Here is a 25,223-nt window from a genome sequence, read left to right as displayed (position 1 = left end):
CTACCAAGAACAAGGGCAACGTTTCTTTATGTCCATGTCCCTGGCTTTTTCTTTGGAAATTATACTTGTTTCGTGCAACGTCCAATAGCCAAACAAGGGAGTTAAGGGATGAAAACTGAGGTCATGTAAGCCATGTTTTTCCATGAAGAGAAACACAAAGTACAATACAAGATTTTTTATTTGATTGTCATGTTTAATTATGGTAGTCTTTAAAAAACAATTTAAAATAAAATCCAAGTTTTAAGTTACATTTGTGTTGTGATGATCCATATATATATATATATATATATATATTTGAAAAGGCACATCTATTGTGAAGGAGTTTGTTGTTTTGGCATCATTTCTTACACATTGTAACATCTGTGACATCATCATCTTTCTCCTCTTCCGCAAGAAAAACTCATTCATCCCCATTTTTCTGTTATGTCCGTCACATTTATCACGATCGTCTGTGTTGTTTAGTCGAGTAATGACACTTTTTACTGCATGAGACGGATTTTATTCAAATTGAACCTCTCAAATAAATCCTGGATGGAAGGTCTGTTTGATTTGTCTGCTGGTAGATCTGTTTGCCTTTCACAGGGATTTATCCATCATATTCATTTTATTGATTTGTTTTTCCCAATTGCTGTGAAAGTATCACAAAATGTATCTCAATGTTTAAAAATAACGAGAATGCAGACATAATTATGAATCGGTTTGTTGACGGACACGGTCAAATGACACCAAGAGATTGTAATCATAAGACGCAAACATTGCACTGATGTGCTGAGAAATGCAGGTACTGTTAGAATTTGCAAGTCAATCTCTGATTTACACATCGAAAGTGGTGTAATTCCACAAAACAACCTGCAATTGGTTGGATAAAAAAATGTTTTTCCCATAAAATTAAAAGCAACAATTCACAAATGAACAGTTCAACAGGTATTTTTTTTTGGTTAATTGACAAAATCAACTAAAGTCACAACATTCTTACCGGTCATAATTTCATTCCTAAAAAGAAAAGGCCTAAGTTAACAACAAGTAATAGTAGGTAAGGTTTCAAGTCCAGGAATGAACGTTGACTCGTGTCTATACGTCAATAATGTATTGAATCCATGAGTGGAATATCTCCACCGTCATGCTATCATCCTGACACACTTCTGTTATATATGTAACATGAGCACATTCTCCATCTGTCTTCTAAATAACAGGTCATTAGACTCCATTGTAATGTAGGAAAAGTGGATGAGGAGCCCATCAGAGGAGGGGCCTTAGTGGGCCCCAACTATGATCTCTCCTCTTGGGAAGCGAGGCTAATAACATTAGCTCGTCATTAGCCAGCGCTAACACTGGGATCATTGTCTCCCTCAGAAATGCTGGAAACTGATTAACGTGGCCCACCAGGGCTTTAGCGCTGGACTCGTGGAAGCCGGGGCCGGGACGTCGGAAATTGCATTAAAGAATGACGAAAGAAAGAAAAAAAAAAAAGAAGCTAGAAATAACATTAGCTCAGAATGAGGAGCAGAGATTTGCCTGGTCATGTGAGTCTTGAGCGGTCACTGGCTAATTGAATTACAGGAGTAGCCTTACTGAATTACAATCGGTATTAATAGTGTGTGTACGTGTGTATGCATGTGTACGGACTTCAAAGAAATTATGTCATCACTGCAAAATGTTATTCAAGCATTCATAAAATATAATCACTTATTTCTATTTCTATCCAATGCCGACTTATAAAAAAGTACATAGGGTTATGGGCTGGTTAATTTAAAGTGATATTGTGCCCAAAACTCATTTTCTACTCAACCCTCATGTCATCTAAGGGTCGGGATTATTTTTTAAAGTAATCTATTTCTTTTTTTGACATACATTTTTGCCTATAACTCTAACTAAAAAGGAACAGATCACTCTGAAAATAATACCAATAATACCTTAGTCATAATGAGGGTGAGTAGAAAATTAGTTTGAAATGGTTGAAATATACATTTGGGGTGCTCTAATCTGTAAAAAATTGCTTCACTTTACGTTACAATTTGACACATTTTGACATTTTTGAAGAGTTTGTGAAATGGACTGGACTCAAACTATACCCGTTTCATAGAGTTAATCAACTGTCTACATCATGGATGTCAAACTCAATCTTGTATCAGTCCAAGTTACAGGCCAAAGAAAATGTAAATTTACCTAACAGGATGTAGGTGTCTGATTTTGTTATTATATTATCGATTAATATTTTGATTATTTTATGCTCAATTTAACTTTATCATTTGTGTATTCGCTCTCCTTCACTGAACAAATTTCAGTTTTAGTCCTATTTTTGACATGTATCATTTCTTTCCCTTGTCTTATCTTAAACACTGAAATTGATCAATTGAATTGATAATTGATGAGTTGACTACAGCAACATGAAAATGAATCTACGTAGATTTTCAGCTAACCATCCAAAATGTACTTGGTGGGCCGAATTTGGTCCCTGGGTAATGAGTTTGACAATTGACCTTACCTCATGCACATGTGAACTTTTGAACCTCAAGAACTACATGGATGATGCTGGAGATTTGATTCATTAGACAAGTAGCTGAAATCAAAGCCATTCATCAGAAGGCGGTGCTTCTTCTGCACGTCTAAACAAGCAGCTTTTTTTAGTTCAGCATCCAATTAGGCCGAGGTGGAAAGCTAACCTCGTCGCTCTTGTGAAGTCGGAGCTGATTTAGGGAACGGGAAATTGGAAGTCTTAGATGTAGCGTTTGTCCCAGTGAGCCGGCGAAAGATGAAGATTGAACGATTTTTATGTATCAATGTATGTGTGGGAGACGACGCCGCTGAATTGCCTGCGTACGTTGATGAAGCTCGTGTCAAGCTCCCTGTGATTAGAAATCCAGCTTCGCAGGAAGGGACCGGTTATATCGTTTGAAATACACGACATGTGATATGAGGAGGAGATGATGTTGGAACCAGAGGAGCTTTTCTGTCAGTCCTTGTACGTAACATGCTTTAGTTTGAGAGAAATCCATTACAGCTGCAGCCTCACTTCATCACTTCACGTAACCAAGTTGAGGGTTATACTACCGAGAATCCCTTAAGTGTCGAGGGCAGCGTCTCTGCTTTTGACACTCTTTTATTGTAAAGCTGGCGTAATATTCAAGCAGAAAAACTGCATGCCTTGCAAGTGGCCAAAGTTATGACACATTAATTAGACTCCGAAAGAAAACTGCAACTCTTTTTGTCTTCTGCGTTCAGTACCTAATGGCATCGAGAGAAAGGTGGTTCCATGAGTAATTGTTCCACTCAACACTTATCAGAGAATTCATCCCAAATTGTCGCACATGCTGCCCTTTTACATGTATTGAAATTTCTGTTGCTAACCGTGGTTGAGAAGCTGCATATTAAAATACACGACAAGCATTTGCAAAAGCAGATCAATCAAAACATTTAGATACAGATAGCTTCACTTCGATACCACTTACCGATCAATACCTTTTTGCTACTAATTTCATAATATCAATTCCAACAAAAATAACATCACCCAAATTACAAAGTATTGAGTTAAATCTTTCAGCTGGTAAATTTTGAAGTCGTTTTCCTTACAGAAACATTGCATAACGAATACTTTGCAGTGTAAAAGAACACTTGCTAACAAGTCACAAATTAATCTGATGTTCCTTGCATTTCTCACTTTCAGTTTTCCTTTAGGAAATAACCCACATTATCAGTTTTCCAAAGCGTAGGTATTGATGCTTGGAACACCAACACAAAGCATTTGTCCATACTCTACTATCGAAGTATTTTGGTTGGTGTCACAAAATAACCTAAGTTTGATTTCCAGCCCTAGTTGTGCGTCATAGTGCATCATTTTAGGATTAATTTAAGTTTGGGGTATTTTTTACTCTGGTATCGTGCATGCTAAACACGAGTCACTCAGACTACCAGCTTTATCTTCCGTAAAGTGAACAATTTCTCCCGCATGACCATGTTTCAACGTGCATTGTAACTGATCACGCTCCTCTTGAAAACCGCCAAAATCAGGCACAGTTTGTTCGGATATTTCCCTGACAAGTGGGAGGGAATAATACCGTATAATAACCTTGTGTGTTTGGGTCACGCATCTGCATACATTATGGAAAGAGCTTTTATTCACTTTCTATGTGACACTGACTGGAGATAAGAGTTTCCGCTCTGTCGCTGATTTATATGCTGCCACATTCACCACAGCTACTTTATCTTAGTCTGATGCTTTAAATCACTGTTCAGCTCTGAATACATGACCTTTGCTGCACTACATGTATGCACATACAGGCATCTGCATTAGAGTGTGTGGTTGCAAGTATGTGTGTGTGCATGTGTATTACCTCTTTTCAGGCTGAAGGGGTTCATATCTGTGCCTTACCCTGGGAGATTTCTGATGTAGATACAAAGCCAACATCAAGAAAACGTGGTCCAGATACTAACTCTCACATGTGCATTTACATGTCTCAGTGTCACTGACACTATTGTCAGCCTCTTAACTTTACTTTGCTAAATTGATACTTCAACAATGCTCAAGTTAGGTGTTGTTAATCAATTCAGTTTTCTTAAGCTTGGCCTTGCATTCAAAACTAAGTGCACTAAGGGAGTGCTTTAACTATATATTTTCACGTCATTTTGTGGCAGTTCTCACCAGTCGTTTAAATAGTGTGTTACCTTTGTTTGACGTGAAGGGCTCTTTTATGATATGCACAGAGAAAGTTTATATATAAAACTTGATTCTGAAACAGGCAACATTTACATATTTACATATACATATTTTAAATGCCATGAGCTTTGCTTTTAAATGTGAGTCAAAGTAAATATAGAGACATGTTCAAAAAAGGTGTGTCTTCTTGTGAGCATCACAGGTGTCTAGAAACTTGTATTCGTGAGTCAGCCTATTTAACGGGTGACAAGTGGTCGATGTGCTCTTTGATGGAAGGAAAGGGTAAAGGCTCTTAGACATGTCTATTCAACTTATTCAATGTTGATCAATAAAGTTCTACCTTACCTTACCTTAAGGCCCAAGGGATAGATCTGGCCCTTAAAGCTATTTGGACTGCCCCACGGCCCATTCAGCCATAAAAAAATGTATCAAAAAGCAGATAAAACTGCAGTTTTACTTTGCAAAAACTTGCACCATTTTTGGTAAAAGCTGTTTTTTTTTTTATTCTAAGCCGAGGTAGTAGATCGTAGTAGAGCTGTTAAACAGCCCACATGCTGGTAATTCTTCTATAACTCTGGTCCTTAAGACAGTGTAGAAGAATAGCCCTGGTCTAAGACCATCTTCAAGCAGCTTGAAATCCCTGTGACTACAGTGTCTGCGTTATTTTTTGTGATGTTTGATCCTTGCGACTCTAGCAAACCTCCCTGGATATGGCAGCAGGAAGAAAACAATAAAGACGTTGAAGACACAGACGATACAAAAGATCCCAGAACAACCTCCAAATGAATTAAAGTTTAACTCTAATGTACATCAGTGTCAGATCTCAACACCTGTTGTTGTTTGGCTTCATAGCAAACGACCAAGGAGGACACGGAGTGAAAAAAAGAACAAAAAAAAAAGCGAAACTGGAATTTGCCAAACATGCATGTCAACAAGTCACAAAGCTTCTGGGAGATTGTCGTATGGACAGACGAGACTAAACTGGGCCTTTTTGGCAAGAAACCCAGTTCTAGAAAGAAAACTGATGCTTACCATGAAAAGAACACAGTCCCTACTGTGAAACATGGAGGAGGTTCTGTTATGTTGTGAGCCTGTTTTGCCATACCTGGCACATGGTGTCTTCAAACGAGCATAGAAGATGATATCTCAAGAGTACTAAGATATTCTAGAGAGACATGTGCCGCCCACTGTCGGGCAGCACGGCTTCGGTATTGACTGGTTCAAAACACAGTTAAAACATTTGACTATTGTAAAGTCTCGTTGAAAGTTGCAGAAGTTGTTTGGGTGCAGTTGTGGCTTCAAAGAGTTTTACATCATACTATAAAGTTAAGGCTTGTCTCAAGAGCTATTCTGACTATTTGACTGACCCAGAATTCAAACTCAGGTTGGGCTCTTCATCAGTTGATTTTTATATATTTGTTTTATTATTACAGATTCAAGTTATTGACCTGAACATTATGGGGTGTTGGAAACAGGCCCACAGGCTAAATACATGGTCCCTGAGAGCACTCTGGTACTCGGGGGTAATGTGTTTTTCACCCGTGATCAATAGGACGGCAATTTACAGAACCTGTAACACAGTAGGTTTTTCGTGCCTAGAAAGAACAATGCAGCTCTCTGTCGGCCATAGAACTTTGACGTTTTTAAAAGATTTATAGATCCAGTAAATCAAACCTTTTAGGGTTGAACCTTGACCTAATGACGCACCTGGAAAATGTCATTGAAACAGTTTTTTGAGTGATTTTGCTAACTGATATTGGAGTTCAATATAACTAGTCACGTGTGGAATCAAAAGAAATAACCCTTGTTATAACTTAAAACATAACTTTCCCAACTCCACTTTATAATATTCTGCATATGTTACAAATGAACACTTGATTACAACCTCTTTAGATTTCTTCTTCTTTTATCCTGGACCTCTATCTCCGACATTCTTTGTCCAGCACTTTTTTTCTCTCTCAATACCTAGTTGATGCCGACAGACTGTCCGTCTACTCCACCCTGGCTGCACTTTCTTCTTCACCCCTGTTAATTAATCTGCATGAGTGAACCTACATTTCATCCTCTCTTCTCCTTGCATCTTCAATTAAAACATCCATTATCTTAATCTTAAGAATAAATAAGGATTTAAAGACCACTATGGCGTCACCATTTCTCATCAGACCGTTGTGTGTGGAAGTGTGGAATTATCTTCCACATTTGTATTTACCTTTTGCTACCTCAGGCTACGAGCTCACATCATTTGTTTGCAGAAGCAATGTGAATAAATCTATTTGTAATTAAATCAGGCTGAAGATAGCAGATGCTACTTGCAGCACAAAACACACACCAGGGTGAAATGAGGCAAAGAGCAGAACTTGTTGAATATAAATGACTTGGTGTTGATTCATCTGGTCATTTGACCACACCTTGCCATCTGTCTTTTCCTCCAGAAGTCCACTCTACTACAGTAAGTAAGATAATCGGCAACAAAAACAGGAGAAGCTAAATGTTTTCAACTCAAGCGCATTTTCAGACACTTGGCTTGTAAGATATTTCAGGAGAAAAAACGACTGAAGCTTCGGACGAATCCATTGAACGATAAAGAATAAAAAAATACTAAACATTGTTTTGACCCGGTTCTAAGGTGACAGGGGAGTACAATTCTGTATCCAGGCAACCCGGCCTGAAGAACACACTCGTGGTCAGCCAAGGAGACAGAAGTCAATAACGGCTTTAAAAGCTCTCCTTTTGGCCTCAAGAGCTTCGCTGTCGCGGCTGTAAAAAGCACACGACTCTAACACTATGAGTGGGTGGAAACATCAACGTCACACCTTTTAGTGATAATGGGCAGCCAGACCGGGCTGGATGTGCTGCAGCAACACTCTGACATGGGTTTTCAGAAGCTGTCGATAGAAATATAAAATCAGCATCTTTAAAACGTCTTATTAGAATGAAGCTTGTGTGTCATGAGACCCTGCTGAGATCCTGTTGATATTCTCCATCAGACGTTATGACTCTTTTCTCTCAGCATCTCCTTCTGTTCTTGTGAATGAGGTGGGGTCGTATGGATGTGCTGGTACCAGAGCTGTAACTTCCCACCCCTCCAGTGTGTTGTGACCTTATATTTTATAGAAATCCATTATTATGTTTTTTATATTCATGGCTTTTTTTTTTTACTTCCGAGAATTCCAGTTTTGTTTTTAAGTTACAGGCAAAAAACATGACTCTGAGGTAGGCAGTCGTGTTGGGGTGATTTATTGCCATTCAGTTCCAGATCTTTATATTTTTTCTATTGTTAAATGAGTTAAATCTGTGTTAATTTAATTAAAATATCTTCAGGGAAATTTGATAATGTGACAGATTTTTACATTTGTTTGATTTATTGCATCTGGATTTAGAGAGCTAAATTAACACTTAATAAACACAGCACACTATCGAATAAAAACCATGAATCAACTTTTTTTTACCTTATTTCAGTGTATGGAGTTTTGAGAAACCAGGAATGAAAGAGTAAGTTCTGCGCTTTTCATTCATGCTCTCTGGGTTTGATTCTTGAATAGAGTACTTTCATTTTGCTTTGACCTGACACAGTCGTGTAATCCATTGATTTTATGCTCTGGTTTATGAAGTCATTTGATTTAATCTTCCTCAAAGACATTTTTCTTTTCAATATCTATTTTTATTCTTTTTGCTTCAGAATGTATCGTAAACTTACTCTGCAATTTGAAAAAGACTTGCCATCCATCCATTGTGCCACGAGTGCAGCTCTTGACTCGGATAGACATCATAGTGGAAAATAAATGTTTTGGTTCAAGACGAACACATAAAAGTGGTCAATATCACATGCTTCGTCTCGCACTCATTTTGGATAAGCACACACTCCGTCTTCCTTAAAAATCCTCCCACCATCTGATTGTCTGCCTTTGTCTCATCTGCTCTTTCATCTTGTCTTCCATGTCTGTCTCCATATTCTTTCTCTCAGCCGGAGTCAGATGGATTTCACGGCGGGGGGTCACTCAGGTCTGCTTTTAGAAAGCTGCATGATCTAAATGCGACTCATTTTTCTCCTTAACTCGGTCATTTGTATTTATTTACCCCCCTCCGTACTGACACTTGCTTTAAGTAGAGAGAATATGAGAGCCATTTAAGTGGAGACTTGCAGCAACCCTTTAACCTTGTTAACCCTGAAATGGATCCAAATGATGATGAATAGACAACGCGGCGATTGGGATGTCAAACATGTGGCAGCGTCTGCTGATCTATATTGTGAATGGCGGTCAAAGATCGCGCCTTCGGACCAGAGGAGAGAAATCCTTCCAGGCTGTTGCTCCTAAGCTTCGGAACGATCTTCCTCTCTCTCTGTGTTTGATGATCTACTGACTCCTTCAAGAAACATCTTAAGACATTTTTATTTGTTCAGGCTTTTCCTCGATTCTCTGAGACTCCTGTGTTTGTTTTATGTGTCTCGGCCTTTTAAAGGATATATTTTAACTGTGTATTGTTTTTGATTGTTAAAGCGCTTTGTGACCCTGGTCTAGAAAGGCGCTTTACAAATAACACTTGCTTACTTACTTTCTTCAGAATGTTTGCAGGTTGTTTTGACTTATGTATTCTCTGTTTTTCAACAAAAGGAAGTTTGCAAAAACAAGCTGCCATCTATGGACATTGACTTCCTCGCATTTCTTATCCAGGGTTTTAGTACTTCAGTAGAATTGTCCAATAGCAGATCATTAGATTCGTAGAAATACTGTGTTGTTATTATTTTTCAAGGTCATCATTTTTTTTTCTGTTTTTATTTCACATCCAACTTTATAGGGACTTTTATAGATGAACACTCTCACAGTCCAAAAATGAAGGGTGGTTTCATGATATACAGTATATGAGTCAGAGGTGGTTAAAACCACACATTAAAGTCACTTTTGCATCGTGCAAGAAAGTTACCCTAGAATCTTGATTAGAGTTTAATATCATTAAGTGACAATTTGATTTATTTAGCTTCGTTCTATCCACCGCTAACATTCTTAAACATGGGAATCACACTGATCTTTTCAACGCATCACCACTCATCTTAGCTTTTATGTGCCTTTCATTTTTCTAAATATCTCAACCTTGCCCACCACTATCACATCGAGCCCCACCAAGAGGGGCTGCCCCCCTTTTTAAGAAAGACCACATATGGTAAAATAAACCTCCGAAAAATGTAAATGTAGGTCGAGTTTGCATTCTGTTTTGCAGTTAGCTTATATTTCATCATAGACATTATTTGTGTTAAAGTGATAGTTCCCCCAGAAATTTTAATTTCACAAATTTTCTAATCACTCTCATGTTAACTAAGGGTTTGGAGAATTTTCTGAGTAATCTGTTTATTCTTGGAGTCACAGGCAAGAATGTGTGTCGATAGAACCGTAGCGTCCGAGGCTCCCTTTTCTTCATCCACAAAGCCCAAAACTTCCATAGTGCTTCTATATAATGTCCCTTTTTCGGAATAATTTCCCATGTCTGGGGTTCAATACGAGAGGGAAAATTACAGTCAAGCAATATGGACGTATTTCGATGTTTTGAAAATGTCTTTTTAGACCAAGAAAATTGAGCCCCATGTTCGACCATTACAGGCAATATGTCTTGATGCAGTAAAGTTGGCCCTACATTAACACCTGACAGTAAAAGATGATTTTCACTGGAGGACACTCTTATTACCTAATAGATCCTCCAGAAGCAGGTGAGCAGAAGCGCTACTTCATTGCTTACTTGTCAAGTATTTGACTGTGGCTGTAAATGACTTTGTCTGAAACGTTTTCCAACCTGCCGTTCACCTGGTGTCAGCCGGAATTGGATCAGGCTCTGTGATTTGACCAGGACAAGTGGTGGATAATAAATTAATGAAGGAATGATTGCTTTATGGAGCATGTGATGGGCTGTCGAGTCGGCTTACGCTTCCATCACCTCCTGAGTCTTTAGAAAAAATGACGTATAAAGCTGACTTTAAAAGGTATTGTAAGTAAGCCCTGTTTAATGGGGATAGTTTTCTAAATCATAGATCTACTGAGGATGTTTAAGAATGTTGGTTAAGATACAGTGTAACTTTGAATCAACTTCACTAATCACAAAGGAGATCACGAAGTTCACTTAATTTAATAAAAACAGGAATGAGATAAGGCAGGTGGAAAAACAATTGCGTAAGATATCAACTTTTTACCAACCAAATTCCCCTCCCCAAAAAATTATACTATGCGTATATTGGTTTTAAGGTAAGGTAAGGTAAAACTTTATTGATCCCTCAGGAGGTCTCCTTCGGGAAATTGTTTTTTTTCCAATAGCCACAGAAAATACAGCAATTTTTCATAAAAAATAAATCTAAATCAAATGAAAACAAGAACATAAAGAGAAAGAACAAGACCCAATCTAAGTCTAAAGATAAAGATAAAGAACATAGATCAAAGAAAAACAACAAAGACAAAGGATACAAAGACTAACATAGAACAGAACATCCAGATACTTTCACTCCACTCCTGCCCCCGAACTCAGAATTGTACAATTTAATAGCCCGAGGGATAAGGTAAGGTAAGGTAAGGTAAAACTTTATTGATTTATTGATGAAATCGTTTTTACCAATAGCCAGCAATTTTTCATAAACAATAAAAAAGAATACATAAAATATAAAATAAGAAGAAGAACATAATGATGAATGAGTCCCTGAGTCTATTTGTTTTGCACCTCGGTAGGAGCATTCGTGCACTCATTCTGCTTCTCTGCTCACTGATGACAGTGTTCAGAGGATGACTGTCATCATCCGTGTTACATATGTAACATTTTACGTCATCACAGCTTGTGATTCTCAAAATACACAATAACCTTGGTAATGCTTACATATTGGTTAACAGGCTGTATATGCATTTTATTATCAGGGTAATTTTCTCCTGAGCCGTCGCCTCCAAAATCCCTCCTGATCCCTTGTTGCTCTCGACGACTCCGTCCAGTGTTGTGACAGAAGATTGACGGCTGCAATAAAAATGTACGACGACTTCTCTTCGCAATACAAACACAACACTGTAACACAAGCCGTCACGTCCCCAGTTGTCAGTCAATATTTCCCCCCCGTTCCATGTAAATGTGCTGACGGGTGCGGCTGGAGGTCGAGGGATGGCGTTAAACGGCGCCGGAACACCTTGAGCAGCGCGACCGCAAAAGGTGTAAGAAGCTAATCTGTTCCACTTTATTATACTTAAATGGGCCACATTCATCCCGTCATATCATTCTGCCCCTCCTCTTGACCTCTTTTTATTCTGTCGTGCCTTTAGAAAAAACGAAATAAGAGACCTCGGAGGGTTTTCTCGAGAGTCTTTCCAACCACTTACCCTTTTCCTGAGATTCTTTTTTTTATGCTCAACTTGTCCCTTTTGCACTTAACTGTTACTTTCTATTTGTGTTTCTGCATCTAAGCATCTTTTCCTCCTTTACCTCAATATTGTCTCACATTTCAGTTCATGTTTGCAAGCGTGGTCATGTCGAGGCTGGATATTGTGTGCGAGGGTCCTTGTGTACCATTACTGCTCCCAGCATCCATTTATAAGATTTACTGGTTCCGAGGTATCTCTAAACACGCGTGCATTCGCAAATAATAAGCAGCTGTATCTGGTTTGACGTCTTCATTTGTGTCTCACCGTACAGTTTTATTAAATATCCAAAGACCTCCAGGGACGTAAAGGGTATACAGGAGAGATGCTTCCAGGAAGATGAAATGGAAGAAAAAGGGGAACAAAAGGGGGGGAAGTCAGACATTTATTGTAACTGACAGTCCTTTTTCTGTAATCACCATCTCTACTTGTGTGTGTTTTTTTTATTGCCGTGTATGTTATTATGTTGGATGAAGGTGGATCATGCTCTCAATGGTTCTACACCCTATAACACTAACGTGACTGTGTTCGTGAAATGATCAAGAGTGCGGTTAATTGGATTTTCTATTGTTTAATAACACTGTCTGGTCCACTCAACATCATTATTGTGTTTCTGGTTATTACCTGTCCGACACCCATCACACCCAAGTCTCATTAACGCCTTCATAATTGATCTTTGAGACGTAATATCTTAATGCAACTTTGAACAGTTCGTCCAACCATGCGTGGGACCTCATGGTACCTCATTTCCTTCAAGAATCATCTTAAGACTTTCTTATTCGTCCAGGCTTTTCCCTGATTTTCTGGGACGCCTGTGTTGTTCTCGGTGTCATCTTGATCTTTTTAGTATTATTTTTTTTTTGATTGTTTAAGCGCTTTGTGACCTTGGTCTAGAAAAGCGCTCTATAAATATAAATTACTTACTTACTTACTAACTTATGTGATATGTTTGGGACAATCGCAGTGGTCTCCAGGAATATGGAAAAATTCCAATGACTGTGAATATGTTAAAGACTACTTTTCTAAAGAGGCAGCAAATTAGAAGCGTTTGTTTTGTTTTGCATCTCGTGATTGCTGTTGTTGTCCACGCCCCTCTCCGTTCCCCTGTCGTCTTTCTTTCCTGCTCGGAGGCCATTACTGGTGATGAACAGTATGGTGTGTATCAGCAGGATGCACCTGGCATTAACACCAACGCTAAAGCAAGTAATTAGCGAGTGTTTGTGGCGTCTCACTTCCCTCTGGATGCCCGCGGGCGCCGTAACAAATGATTGCTGAGATCCATAGGAAAAGGACAGCAGCCATTTTCGACGGGTACTGCTGTCATCACTCAATGCTGACAGAGAGCAATGGTCCCGGTGCCTCTTGGCCACTGACTCAATCTTTCCCCGATGCCTCTTCATATCCAGAACCTTTCCCGGCGGCTCCGTCTTCCAAGCTGGGCTCAAATTAGTCAGGAGTCATCATTTACAGCAACAATAAACAATGCTTTCGTCTGATGTGTCACAACTTTTAATCTTGGAAAACATAGTTTAATTGTACTAGAGGTGTGACTAAAGTATATTTTACTACTGTGGTTGTTTACATAATGTCACTAGTATATCGTGACATTTCCAATACAATTTGTGTTTGCTTTGACTAACTATGTGCAAGAAAGGTTTCTACAGGCAGGGATTATAATGGTGAGAGAAGAATAAAGGTGGAGTTGGTGCCCTGTGACTAAAAGGTCATCGGTTCCATGAAACCATTCCAAGCATGTCTTTTTTTTTATGTGTAATTGAACGAGGTGTTCGAGTCAAAATAAATAGCATAGATGGAAAAAAAAGACCAAACACATCATCCATGAGTAATGAATTGTGCTATTTTTTACCATTACAAATCAATTCTGTCACACATTTAAATATGATTAGTTCAGTTAGAGATGCCAACTTGACTTTTTTTTTGTTTACTTGATTTGATTTAATGAAAAACATATATTAGGCGAAAGTGACAACAATTCCTCAGCGGCTACATTATATTCTGTGATACTATAAGTTGCGTCAAACAAAATGACGGAGGAAACAAAGAAAATATTCAATAAATATAAAAGGAAGAGCACTTCAGTAATAAAAATAGGATTTCAACAAAGATACAATTTTTCAAATATATTTTTTTCAACTCAGGGTCCACTTTCAAGTCTCAAAAACCTTTGTGGCCGACCTCCGACCCCATAAATACGAAGGCATTATAATAAGTTCTCATTTCCTTGTCACATGTATAATACTCAATACAATGAAAATAATATTTGAAAATGTTTGATATCCTTTTAAACTTAACGAGTTTTAACATTTAAAACATTATATGTGTATTTTTATTTTTATATAATCACATCCACCCTCCCTCAAAAAAATTATACAATTTTGGAAACGATTCTGCGGCCCACTTGCAATACCTTCGCGGCCCACACGTTGGGAATCGCTGATATACAGTATTTAGAAATTTCATATACATGTGAACATCTTTAAATTACTGTCAGAAGTATAACATAAGTGCTTAACTATTGTGAATTTAATTGAATAAAACACTTCTTGCTCTTATATCCCATCCTTAAGGTATGTACAGGAGCATACGATGACACCAGTTTGATGAGTCTTTGAGTCGTTTGGTGTGTCGCACAGAATGAAGTCAAAATGGATCCTCCTCAATACTCGATACCCAACAGGGTGGTCCGTGAGAGTATATTATAGCAATATAACACCGAGGCCGTCTCTAGTTCTGTTTAACCTGCTCTGCTCAGTACTATTGATTTCTAAATCTAAGCGAGCAGTGAATCATTCCACGACGGCACCGGCATCCTGCTGCATTGCACCCTGCTTAATGACCCATGTGGCCGATCCCATGCTCTGTATCCAACAGACTGCTGATAATTTCTCACTCCGGGGTGCAAATCAAACATCTGAATCTGACTACAGGGGATCAGCTACACCAGAGTTGCTGACAAGCCAAATCTCTCTTTCTTTCCTGCGTGTTTAGTGAGGCAGATGCGGCGTCTCGAGCACTGGTGTGAACAAAACGATGAGACCACCATTAGCATAATAACCCCGGCATGTGCAGTTGTCGCCATTATGGGGTTTTTATGGCGTGTGCTGAGAGACACACAAAAGCAGTTAACATCGCCGCGCAACAACAGCCGGTCACGTGACTCGACCGGATCGAGGTGCTGTTTTAATGGAAGGCTAGAAAGGCTGGTTTAAGTCGAGCTGAATCTGCGATTTCCGTTTGACAAGTCCATCCATTGGAATGCAGGATGGGAGGTGTGTAATCTATAAGAATGATGGATGGCCACGTGTAATCAAAGCACGCCGTCTTCAGGCATTCTTATTGGCTCATTATTTCGCCATCAAGGTGTGTTATACAGTCATGAAAAGATGATTAGACCGCACATGTTCAGAGAAAACAATGGTTGTTCAATCAATTACTAACTGATGTGTGTATAATGGGAGTAACAGGCAGACGGAAAGGAAAACATGGTTTACCTATGAATGCGGTCTGAATAGCATTTCACTTCAGTCTGAACAACCAGATCATCCAGTGCTCACGGACGTTTTTTTACGTCATGCGGAAATTATTTTCGAACTAAGCAGCTCACGTCTGATGCCCACAAGTGCGGCTACGTCTCGACACATTTTGATGTAAAGTATACAAACTGCACTGTTCAGTATTACCCTTAACCTGACTTTATTAAACACATCTTAACTCGCCCTCAGGTTCATTACAACAACAACAACTGTTGTTCAGGTCTTGTGTCAACTTTGAAGCAGTCTGTGTAAGAATCAGGAGATACAATTCGTATCAAGATACAGGGGCAAGGTGATACTGTAGGAACAAGAATATATATTTGTAGTGTACGAGTACTTCACTCTGGCCTAGTAGAATTTATAGACCTTATGACTACGACAAAGTCGTAATTGCTTTCATTTGTTTTCAAACCAAATGTCCAAAAGATCATCATTATCAGTTTTAAAAGCTGTTGAAGTCGACTGTATCCTCTCGTCCCCAGTCATCTTAGGAAATTGCATTTGTACTTTAGCTGGGGAGGGCGTGATGACTGCCGCCATATAGCGGCCACAGATTTCTGTCTTAACTTAAGGTAGATTAGTGTTTATGTTGATATCATGACCTATAGAGATGCTGATGTTTAAGGTGAGATTTACAACAGAGGTTATGGATGTCAATGATTTTACAGACGTATCAAATGAGGGTAAAACTGATGTTGAAGGAAAAGGTCACAGACAGTTCGGTGTATAAAAACACTCAAACACTTCAAAGATGAATCGTGTTTAAATTGAATTAGTTTGAATCTATTTAGATCGTGTTTAATTTAGCATTGACAATGATTCAAGAAAAAAAGCCAATATATTTATCAATTTCATGTTTTTATTCAACACGTGGCAGTTCATGTGAACACAATTATGACCTGAAAGTGACCTTGTCTACCAGCAGTGAAATTTCTAGTTAAAAAGTGCAAAATCCCATGAACGGATCCAATATAATTTACACTGGAAAAAGAAAAAACAACTGTCAGTTAGTAGACACAGAGAAACACTTGGTCGTCGGTTGTAATGTTTATTCACCTTTTTTAATATGGTTCAATTCAGAGATATGCAACTTGAAATCCATTACTGCACGCATTCAGTCGAGTGGTTTTTTCTCTCATTTTAAAAGTAGAATAATTAAAAAAAAAAGATGACATAAAGAGAATATGAAAGGCCGGGGTGGGTGATGGGATATCATGGCGAGCGATGAGTTTTTAAAGAGCTAAATTGATTAATGTTGAGTTGTATTGCACCTCAGGGACAGATATAATCAGCGTTAGCTCTGATCCATAGTCTTCAAAAGGTGCCGTAAGTGTTCAATAACGCTCACTACTGCAGGCGTAAAGATCTGAATTGACTCTCCGAGAGAGCAGCTTTACTATGATGGAACGCTTTGCGAATATCTACTACCAAGACATTTCTAATCAATAGTTGCTGATATTCACCCGAGGGATCAATACTAATATCTGTGCCGACAGTATATAATTCTGACCCCCCAGGAAGATCCATCTGGAGTCAGTTGGTCCTCACCAACATTGTCATCATCACAGTAGGACTGATCCGGCAGCGAGCCCAAGGATTCCCCTTTTTAAAAGATTGTTGTTAGAGTTGTCTCTTGCTCTCTTTCCTTTTTTTCCTTCACACTTTAACAAGTTTCCTCTTCTCCGGCCAACAGGAGATACGAGTCGCACCCGATGTGTGCTGACCTTCAGGGCCAGATCCTCGCCTGCTACAAAGAAAATGTTGGGAAGACGCTCCTCTGCTCCGGCCTCGCCGCACAGTACCTACAGTGCGTCAACAACGCTAAGCAGGTGAGCAGCGTGATGTCAGGCTTTCGGTGAAGTGGGGAATAATTTCATTGTTAACAGGTGAAAAAAACCACGTTGGCTTTGCCATGGATGGATGGAAGTGAGTATTTAATAGCGACCTAGTCTAGAGCCTGTTAGTTTGACCTTGTAGAGCTATAGATGTGTCATTGTGGGACTAGAGGTTATTCAATGTATTGAGTCACTGTGGTGGTATAGCATTGTTGCAGCTAGCAATAAGACCCGCTGTGTTAATAAATGGTTGGTTGACGACTCACCAGCGTAGCGTCTGTGTTTTAGCATATTGTTTTTTCAACGTTCAGCTTAAAGGATGGTTTTTAATTGGCTATTAAACACTGCCGTACTTTTCTTTTTAATGCACAAGACGCTTGTTTTAGAGCTGTCGTCCCAAAACCACATTTAGCTCGGCCCCCTAAAATTTAATGTATGTCGACATGTTTGCTCTCTAAGAAGGTCTGGTTTGAAAACATGTCAACATTTTTGGGCTTAAAATGATACTTCCTGACTTTTTTTTTCCTTCAAGAACCCAGAAAGGGGTATTTGGTTATGTGTGGCTTTTTGTAAAACAATACTATATTTGTTCAAGCACCTCTGCGGTCGTCACACTTTTTTCAGACCCCGGCCCCCCATCAGAGAAAGGATAAGTTATGTGGCCCTCACAGGAAAAAGTTTGGTTTAGAGAGGGAGGCGATATCTTTTTTCCTCTCCAAACATGCCCACATGGGCTGAAGTCCATTGTTCATTCATTCATCTTCTGCCGCTTATTCCCTTATGGCGGATGCGGTTACTTCAGACGAGAGGCGAGGGACACCCTGAACAGAACACCAGTCTGTCACATGACACACACACACACACTCATACCCGTGGACAATTTGGCAGAAATGGTTCATTTTCTAACCGGTAGAGATCTGGTCTAGTCAATGTTGGAGCTACAAAAATTCAATAACAAAAACGCATGTATTTAAAATGGTTGGAGAAACTTGCAGGAGACCTCAAGGGATGAGCTTTGACAAAATGTAATTCTGTCTAGAGGTGTTTAAGTATCGTAACGTCTCAGAAATCGTGTAGCAAGTTATCACAGAAGTCTCCTCTCTAAACTATACAAACCATCCTCCCTCTTCACGCCTCTTACTGCATCTTTCTCCTCTGCACGTGTCCAAACCATCTTGTCTCCTGTTGTCTTTGAACTTCTAAAAAATACCTTTTACTTTCCTCCACCGTATGCACCAGATCCGCCCTGCTGTTTAACTCCAGCGTAAGGAGGACTTTCAAATGGCTCAGCCAAAGTCTGGCTTGTATCACTGGAGCTTCTGCGTGGCTGGTGTTCAGTGCTTCATGACGGGGGAGAAGCTCAGCAGCTCCTGCTGTGACACGAGTCCGAGCCTCTGAACACGAGCCGCCAGAGTCTCCAGAAACAACATAAATAGATGCGGAATTCGGCTCCGGTCGGCCCCCGAAAACGAGCTTAACAACCCAATTAAAAACTTTCGCTTCCAAAACAAAAAATGGATTCGGCCGCAGACAGATGATCCGATCATCGTAAGGAAACCTCAGAGTTAAAGAACAGAAGCTCACTCGTCCACCCCGCCTGCACTTTCCTCTTCAACTTCCTTGATCTTGAGAGTTATTTGTGATGTTAAATTTGAACTTGATTGACACGTAGGGGCTTGTATTGGCAATAATAGGATACATTGCGATACGTTACCAACAGGGATATATTTGCAGTATCGTTCGAGTGTTTGACTCTGGTTTTGCGGAATTTAAAAACTCTTCAGGCGTGATTTTGTAACACCTTTCATTTGTTATGAAACGAAAATGTGTCAAAACATCATCTTTAAAAACTGCTGGATTCAGCAAATTTCTTTTTTTTTGACTCGATACAGTGCTGTTGAATACCAATAGGGTATTGTGGGAAAAAAAGTTGTGTTTTCTTGCACCACTCGTTCTAATATTATAGAGGGTTCTTGTTTATTTCCAGCTCAACAATCCTCTATAGCATGTGAAGGAAACGGGTCATTCCAGTGGTGATCTAAGTTCCAGTACGTTCTTTATTCACCGCTTTCAAAAACACCGCATAGAACCTCCTGACGTTGTGCTGCTGTGTGCGTGTACATGTTGTCAAGTGTGTGTGTGTGTGTGTCTCCCAGCTCAGCCTCCACAACAATCTGCTCTCACACACGACGTCTCTCGTACAGTAATGTCACTCAGGTTGATATTAACTTCTGCCTCCCACTCGCCTCCCACTTCCCAATGTCTCCCAAAATGCTACATTTACATTTAAAGAGCTTTTCTATTAGATTTTTGTTTCTGCGATTGCATTTGTTTTTTTTTCCGGTCACGAGCAAAAAACGGCTTCGCTCTCCTGGTTATTAGTTTGCGATCATGCGGGAGGAATTTTCGAGCGATGCGTCACCGAAACAGAAGAGTGTTTTTTTTATTGCCCGGCGAGGCAAGCGTTTGTGGGCTCGTCCGGAGCCGGCGGTCCAGATGCTGCCGGATCTTGTAAACGGTGCCGAGGCGTCACTGAGGAGGAATATGTTCATCAATTTTGAGTTTATCCGCCTTCAGCGATCACGGGCTTATCGGGGCGCCGGGTTTAGAAGTCGTGAGCAGGTGGAACAAATGTCTCGTTGATGAGGCTCGATAGGAATATGTGGCGGAATCGAACCCCCCGACAAAAGGTGGCGTCGACGGCGCTGATACGACGGCGATTTACCGTTTTTTCGGCTTTATCTGAGTCTCTCAGGAAGCCGTCGAGAGGTCATAGGTCAACGGACATGACTTTGACCTACGATGGAGGTCACGTAGAAGGGAGTGATCTGGTCCGTACTCGCGCTCGACCAGGATGAAAAATAGCCGAAACTACCGGCGTCTAATTAAAATTCTGCTCACTGAGGTCGGCGACAACATCGGACCATCTCTCCGCCGCCTCCTGCGTGACCTTTGGCACCGTCACCTCCCCGTCATCCCGCCGTCACATTTCGGATGCATTCGGCTTTTAACAAGTCCTGATAGCAAACAGACGAAAGGGGGGGAAGGACAGATAAAGTCTCTTTCTCTCCACTTCTCACTCTGTGAAGTAGAGTTTATCGCCGACGCTGATCTCTCCATCCACCGGCGCCTCCTCGTTCAATATTCCGGGCGCATGAGCACCTCCTGCCCCTTATCTCCCCCTGTTCCGCTTTACTTTCCGACTTGTTCCCCCGTCTTCCATCCTCGCCCGTTATACCCTCGGCATGAAGCCGGGGACACCAAACATTGCTCCTTGATGGACAATTAAAAGCCGATCTCTTTCTATTTTCTGTCCATTATTGCACTGAGAGACCAGTGAAGGAGACTCTTATATACGAGGCTGGAAGAGACACTTATGTAGGTCACAGTGTGATCAGTCAACCATCTTCTTAAAAAAAAGCTTAATATGATTTAAAGATGTTCTGATGTTGACACATTGTGTTCTTGTAACTAGCGACCAGTCCATTTGTAGATTTGATAATCTTTTTATGTCTTCGAAACCTTTTTGGCTCATTCAATACAAACATGATGGAATTAATTAAAAAAATGTAATGTTTTCATAAAATTATTGTTATATTTTTGTTATTTAATTGGATATTTCACCATCTTTTCCCCTTAGTGACATGTAGCTAGCACGGTTCTCAACTAGCTAAGCTAGCAAGTGAGTAAGTCTTTTGTATTTGTATAGCGTTTTTCCAGACCAGGGTCACAAAGCGCATAAAAAATCAAAACAAAATTCAACAAAATATATACTTAAAAGATCAAGATAAAACTTAGACCAACACAAATAAAAACGTCTTAAGATGTTTCTTGAAGGAGTCAGTAGATCATCAAACACAGAGAGAGAGGAAGATCCTTCCAAAGCTTAGCAGCAACAGCCTGGAAGGATTTCTCTCCTCTGGTCCTGAACCGTGTTCAGGAACCATCAGTAGATTCTGATCCACAGACCTCAGAGCCCAAGCTGGGGTGTAAGGCTGGATCAGATCACTGATGTAAAGGAGGAGCCTGACCATCAGTAGATCTGAAAGTAAGAACCAGAATTTATAAATTGATCCTGAAAGAAACTGGCAGCCAGTGAAGAGATTTAAGGATCGGAGAAATGTGAGTTCTTCTACTAGAGCGGGTCAGAGTTTTGTATTAACTGCCGGCGAGACAGATCCTTCTTGTTCAGACCATTCAAAATCCATTATTCTAAATGTATTTATATAAATAATATAATGTATAGTAATAATAATAAATAATAATAATAATATAAGACAGATGTAAATTGATAATGGATTAGTACACATTCAGTGCATAATTTCTTTCACTTAATATTGTAGTCACGATAAAATAATAGTCATTGTTGTGCATCACATGTTCTTCAGCTTAACAGACCCAGTAAAAGGACAAAAAAGACAGAATAAATAATGTCTAATTTTGTGGGAACTTTTCAGCATGAGGCGTTGGCTCCTAGTGTTGAGTATTTTAATATGGTGTCTGTAATGTTACTAAAAGAAACGCGTCTTTGTAAGAGCAGGTGTGAAGTTTGAAATTAAGTTATGTTATGTAAGTGTTACGGGGAAGTTGTGTGAAACCGTGGATTGGACATAATACTGTATTTCCTTTTACATAATCATTTATTAAAAAAAAACAACTATTGAAATTAAATAATAATGATAAAAATGAAAGATTATTTCGGGGCCAATTCTTTTATCAATTTTCGTACATGTTGAAATTGTCCATGTTCTTTGTAAAACCTTCTAAATCGTGTAGATTTCTACTTACATGACACCGAGTCATGAGTCAAATTCAAAACACTGGAACCTTTTCAAGAGCTCATGAAATAAACCAGACACGAAAAAGAACCAGTTTCGTCGAAGGATCCATGTTGCTAACTTTTGGAACGATCTTCCTCTCTGTGTTTGATGATCTACTGACTCCTTCAAGAAACATCTTAAGACCTTTTTATTTGTTCAGGCTTTTCCTTGATTTTCTGAGACTCCTGTGTTTTTCTCTGTTATCTTGACCTTTTTAGTATATATTTTTTGAGTATTTTTTTGATTGTTTAAGCGCTTTGTGACCCTGGTCTAGAAAATGGCTATATAAATACAAATTACTTACTTACTTACTTAACTGTAGCGTCCAGATCTACCTGTCGCTGGTCTCTGCTGTAGATGGTACAAATATAGAGCCACCGTTGTTCCCTAGTCCGTGTAGGAAATGTGAAACTTGAACCCAAGTCCTCAGTGATTGGTGCTGAGTGATGAGAGGCCGGTGAGAAGACAGGAGGACGACTGAGGAGGAGACGATTAGACGCAGTAATAAGGGAATTATAAATCACATTAATTGAATTAGACACTGACTCGATTGTAGACGCTGTGATCGGAGGATAAGTGGAGGCAGAGTCTTGGACCATAGTAGACGGACGAGTCAACAGGTAGACGCAGAGATGAGGAGAAGAAGTTGAAGACGAGACGAGAGATGCAAGTATAATGTTGCCAAGAGAAGACTTTCAGTAGCATTTAAACCACATGTATTCCATACAAAGTTGAAAATGTTTCCAGATGTTTCACCTGCTTCTGTTATGAAATGTGTCCAATTTTAATTGAGTTTAAAGCTCTGTAACAGAGAGTTGTCCCGAATATTGTCAATTGTCGGGGTACGCAAGTTAAAAAAAAGGTAACCGGGCCATGTTAATATATTTTATATATTACAAGTATCTAGTAAATCCAAACCTAATCATGACTGAGAAGTATTTCTCTCCCGTCCTGACATTTCTATTCTCTCTCAGCGTCTTTGACGACAGGATCATCATTATCTCGCGCTGTGACCTCGACATGTATCATAGATGAGCCTTTAGACATTAAACTTGTATTGAATAAGTAGTTGAAGCTCTGGTCGACCACATGACTCGGCAAGAGTTTGGACACTCAAGTACACACTGCAAAACAAAAGGCTGAGTTTAAAACAAGCCACAAAATAAATATGTCAATGAGGGTGGATGTTTTTTTTTTAAAGAAAATGTTTATATTGAGAAGTTATTTAGGCAGTCTACGGTTTTTAGGTTACCAGAAAGTAGTTTTAACTTTACTTACAGGTCATCATTTTTATGTTTTTTCATGTCTTTTTATAGGTTTTGTATTTATTTGATTGTTTTTTTACATGTATTTATGGATGTATGTTTGGATGGATGTAATATTGCTGCTGGACAAAATAGTTTCTCCTCCAGAGATCAATAAAGTGTCTGTCTGTCCTTGTGTCTGTATTTGTGTTTGTCTTTTTGTCTGCCTGTCTGTCTGTCTGTCCTTGTGTCTGTGTTTGTCTTTTTGTCTGTCTGTCTGTCCTTGTGTCTGTATTTGTGTTTGTCTTTTTGTCTGTCTGTCTGTCCTTGTGTCTGTATTTGTGTTTGTCTTTTTGTCTTTTTGTCTGTCTGTCTGTCCTTGTGTCTGTATTTGTGTTTGTCTTTTTGTCTTTTTGTCTGTCTGTCTGTCCTTGTGTCTGTATTTGTGTTTGTCTTTTTGTCTTTTTGTCTGTCTGTCTGTCCTTGTGTCTGTATTTGTGTTTGTCTTTTTGTCTTTTTGTCTGTCTGTCTGTCCTTGTGTCTGTATTTGTGTTTGGCTTTTTGTCTGTCTGTCTGTATTTGTCTTTTTGTCTGTCTGTCTGTCTGTATTTCTGTCTGTCCGTCAACCAACTGGAGTTTTTGTGGAAGTAAACAAATGAATCATTTTAATTCAAGTGCTCCTTGATAAACACAATCGAACCAAATGTTTTCCTGAACTTTCTCTTCAACTTGTTGTTTCTCAAGAGATTTGCTCGAGTCGAGATAAATCCGTGAACATCCTCGAAAAGGTTTTGTTAAAGGTGACAAGTTTTTGTCTTTCTTCCACAGCGAAGCTCCTCCTAATCTTCATTAGCGCTCCTCTCTCATCCCCTCTTCTTCTGATTCCTCTCCATCCGTCGTCTCTGCGGCAGGTTCTCTCCTCCACAGACGGGATCAAATGGTTATTGACAGCAATGCCGAGGATTTGTGCTGCACTTCTGGCTGACAAGGATTCTGCGGCCCCTGGGTCCTCTCACGCCCCCTCCCTCCGTCTTTTATTGGCCTCTAAGATGTTGTGTCTTATCTACCCGCGGGGACTTCAAATATATGTGGCTATTTCTCTCCATCCCTCTAATACACTCCCTCTGTTTTTATCTCTCTGTGTGCAGACTATGATGAGGACTGGTGGTTGAAGAGCAGCAGTGACTCAGCACAAGGACACACACCCTAGACTCCTGTGGAGAAGCTGTTTTCCTCTGCGTTTGTTTTCGTCATCTTTCGCCGTTGTCTAATAAAAGAATTGTAAAAATACTTCCAAGTTATTCCAGTGCTGTGGTTTGTTGCCATGTTTTGTTCTCTGTGCTCACGAGTGAGCAAACATTTGATGAATCCTCGCGTCATCACTTCGCCAAATGGACCAAACATGGCCAGGATGGAACAATGAGTTTTTTTGTGGACAAGATGATGACATGAATGATCCAAATTCCTGTCATTATCTCGCCTAAAAATAAACTTTTTATACATCAATAACCAACCAATGTTTTTTCCAAACTATACGACATTAACGGAACTTATACAGAAGTCGCATTAAAACCCTTGACTCTAAAAATGTGCTCATGATAAAACACATTTTTTCGTTTTGAATAAACACTTTCAGGGTAAAAAAAAAACACAACATTAACTGTATGTCAACTTAAAATTAATTCTTAATTGTCTCCCACAGTTTTTATCTTTTGCAGCTTCTAATACACATTATTTTTT

General features: G+C 39.5%; 1 protein-coding gene across 2 annotated transcripts in view; it reads left to right on the top strand.

Annotated features, from left to right (window-relative positions):
- The window catches only part of chchd3a (coiled-coil-helix-coiled-coil-helix domain containing 3a), a 71,465-nt gene extending 46,692 nt beyond the window's left edge, over nt 1–24,773 (top strand). For both annotated transcript variants that reach the window (XM_087787273.1, XM_087787272.1), the window contains 2 exons: nt 17,278–17,413; nt 24,632–24,773. In XM_087787273.1, coding sequence (XP_087643399.1) covers nt 17,278–17,413; nt 24,632–24,655 — 160 coding nt within the window. In that variant the 3' untranslated portion in view covers nt 24,656–24,773. The remainder of the gene's footprint in view (nt 1–17,277; nt 17,414–24,631) is intronic.
- Nucleotides 24,774–25,223: the final 450 nt, after the last annotated feature.

Source organism: Callionymus lyra, chromosome 3 (assembly GCF_982586985.1).
Source record: "Callionymus lyra chromosome 3, fCalLyr1.hap1.1, whole genome shotgun sequence".
Classification (NCBI taxonomy): domain Eukaryota; kingdom Metazoa; phylum Chordata; class Actinopteri; order Syngnathiformes; family Callionymidae; genus Callionymus; species Callionymus lyra.
Note: the sequence above shows the minus strand (reverse complement) of the source record. Positions and strands in the feature narration are given on the sequence as shown.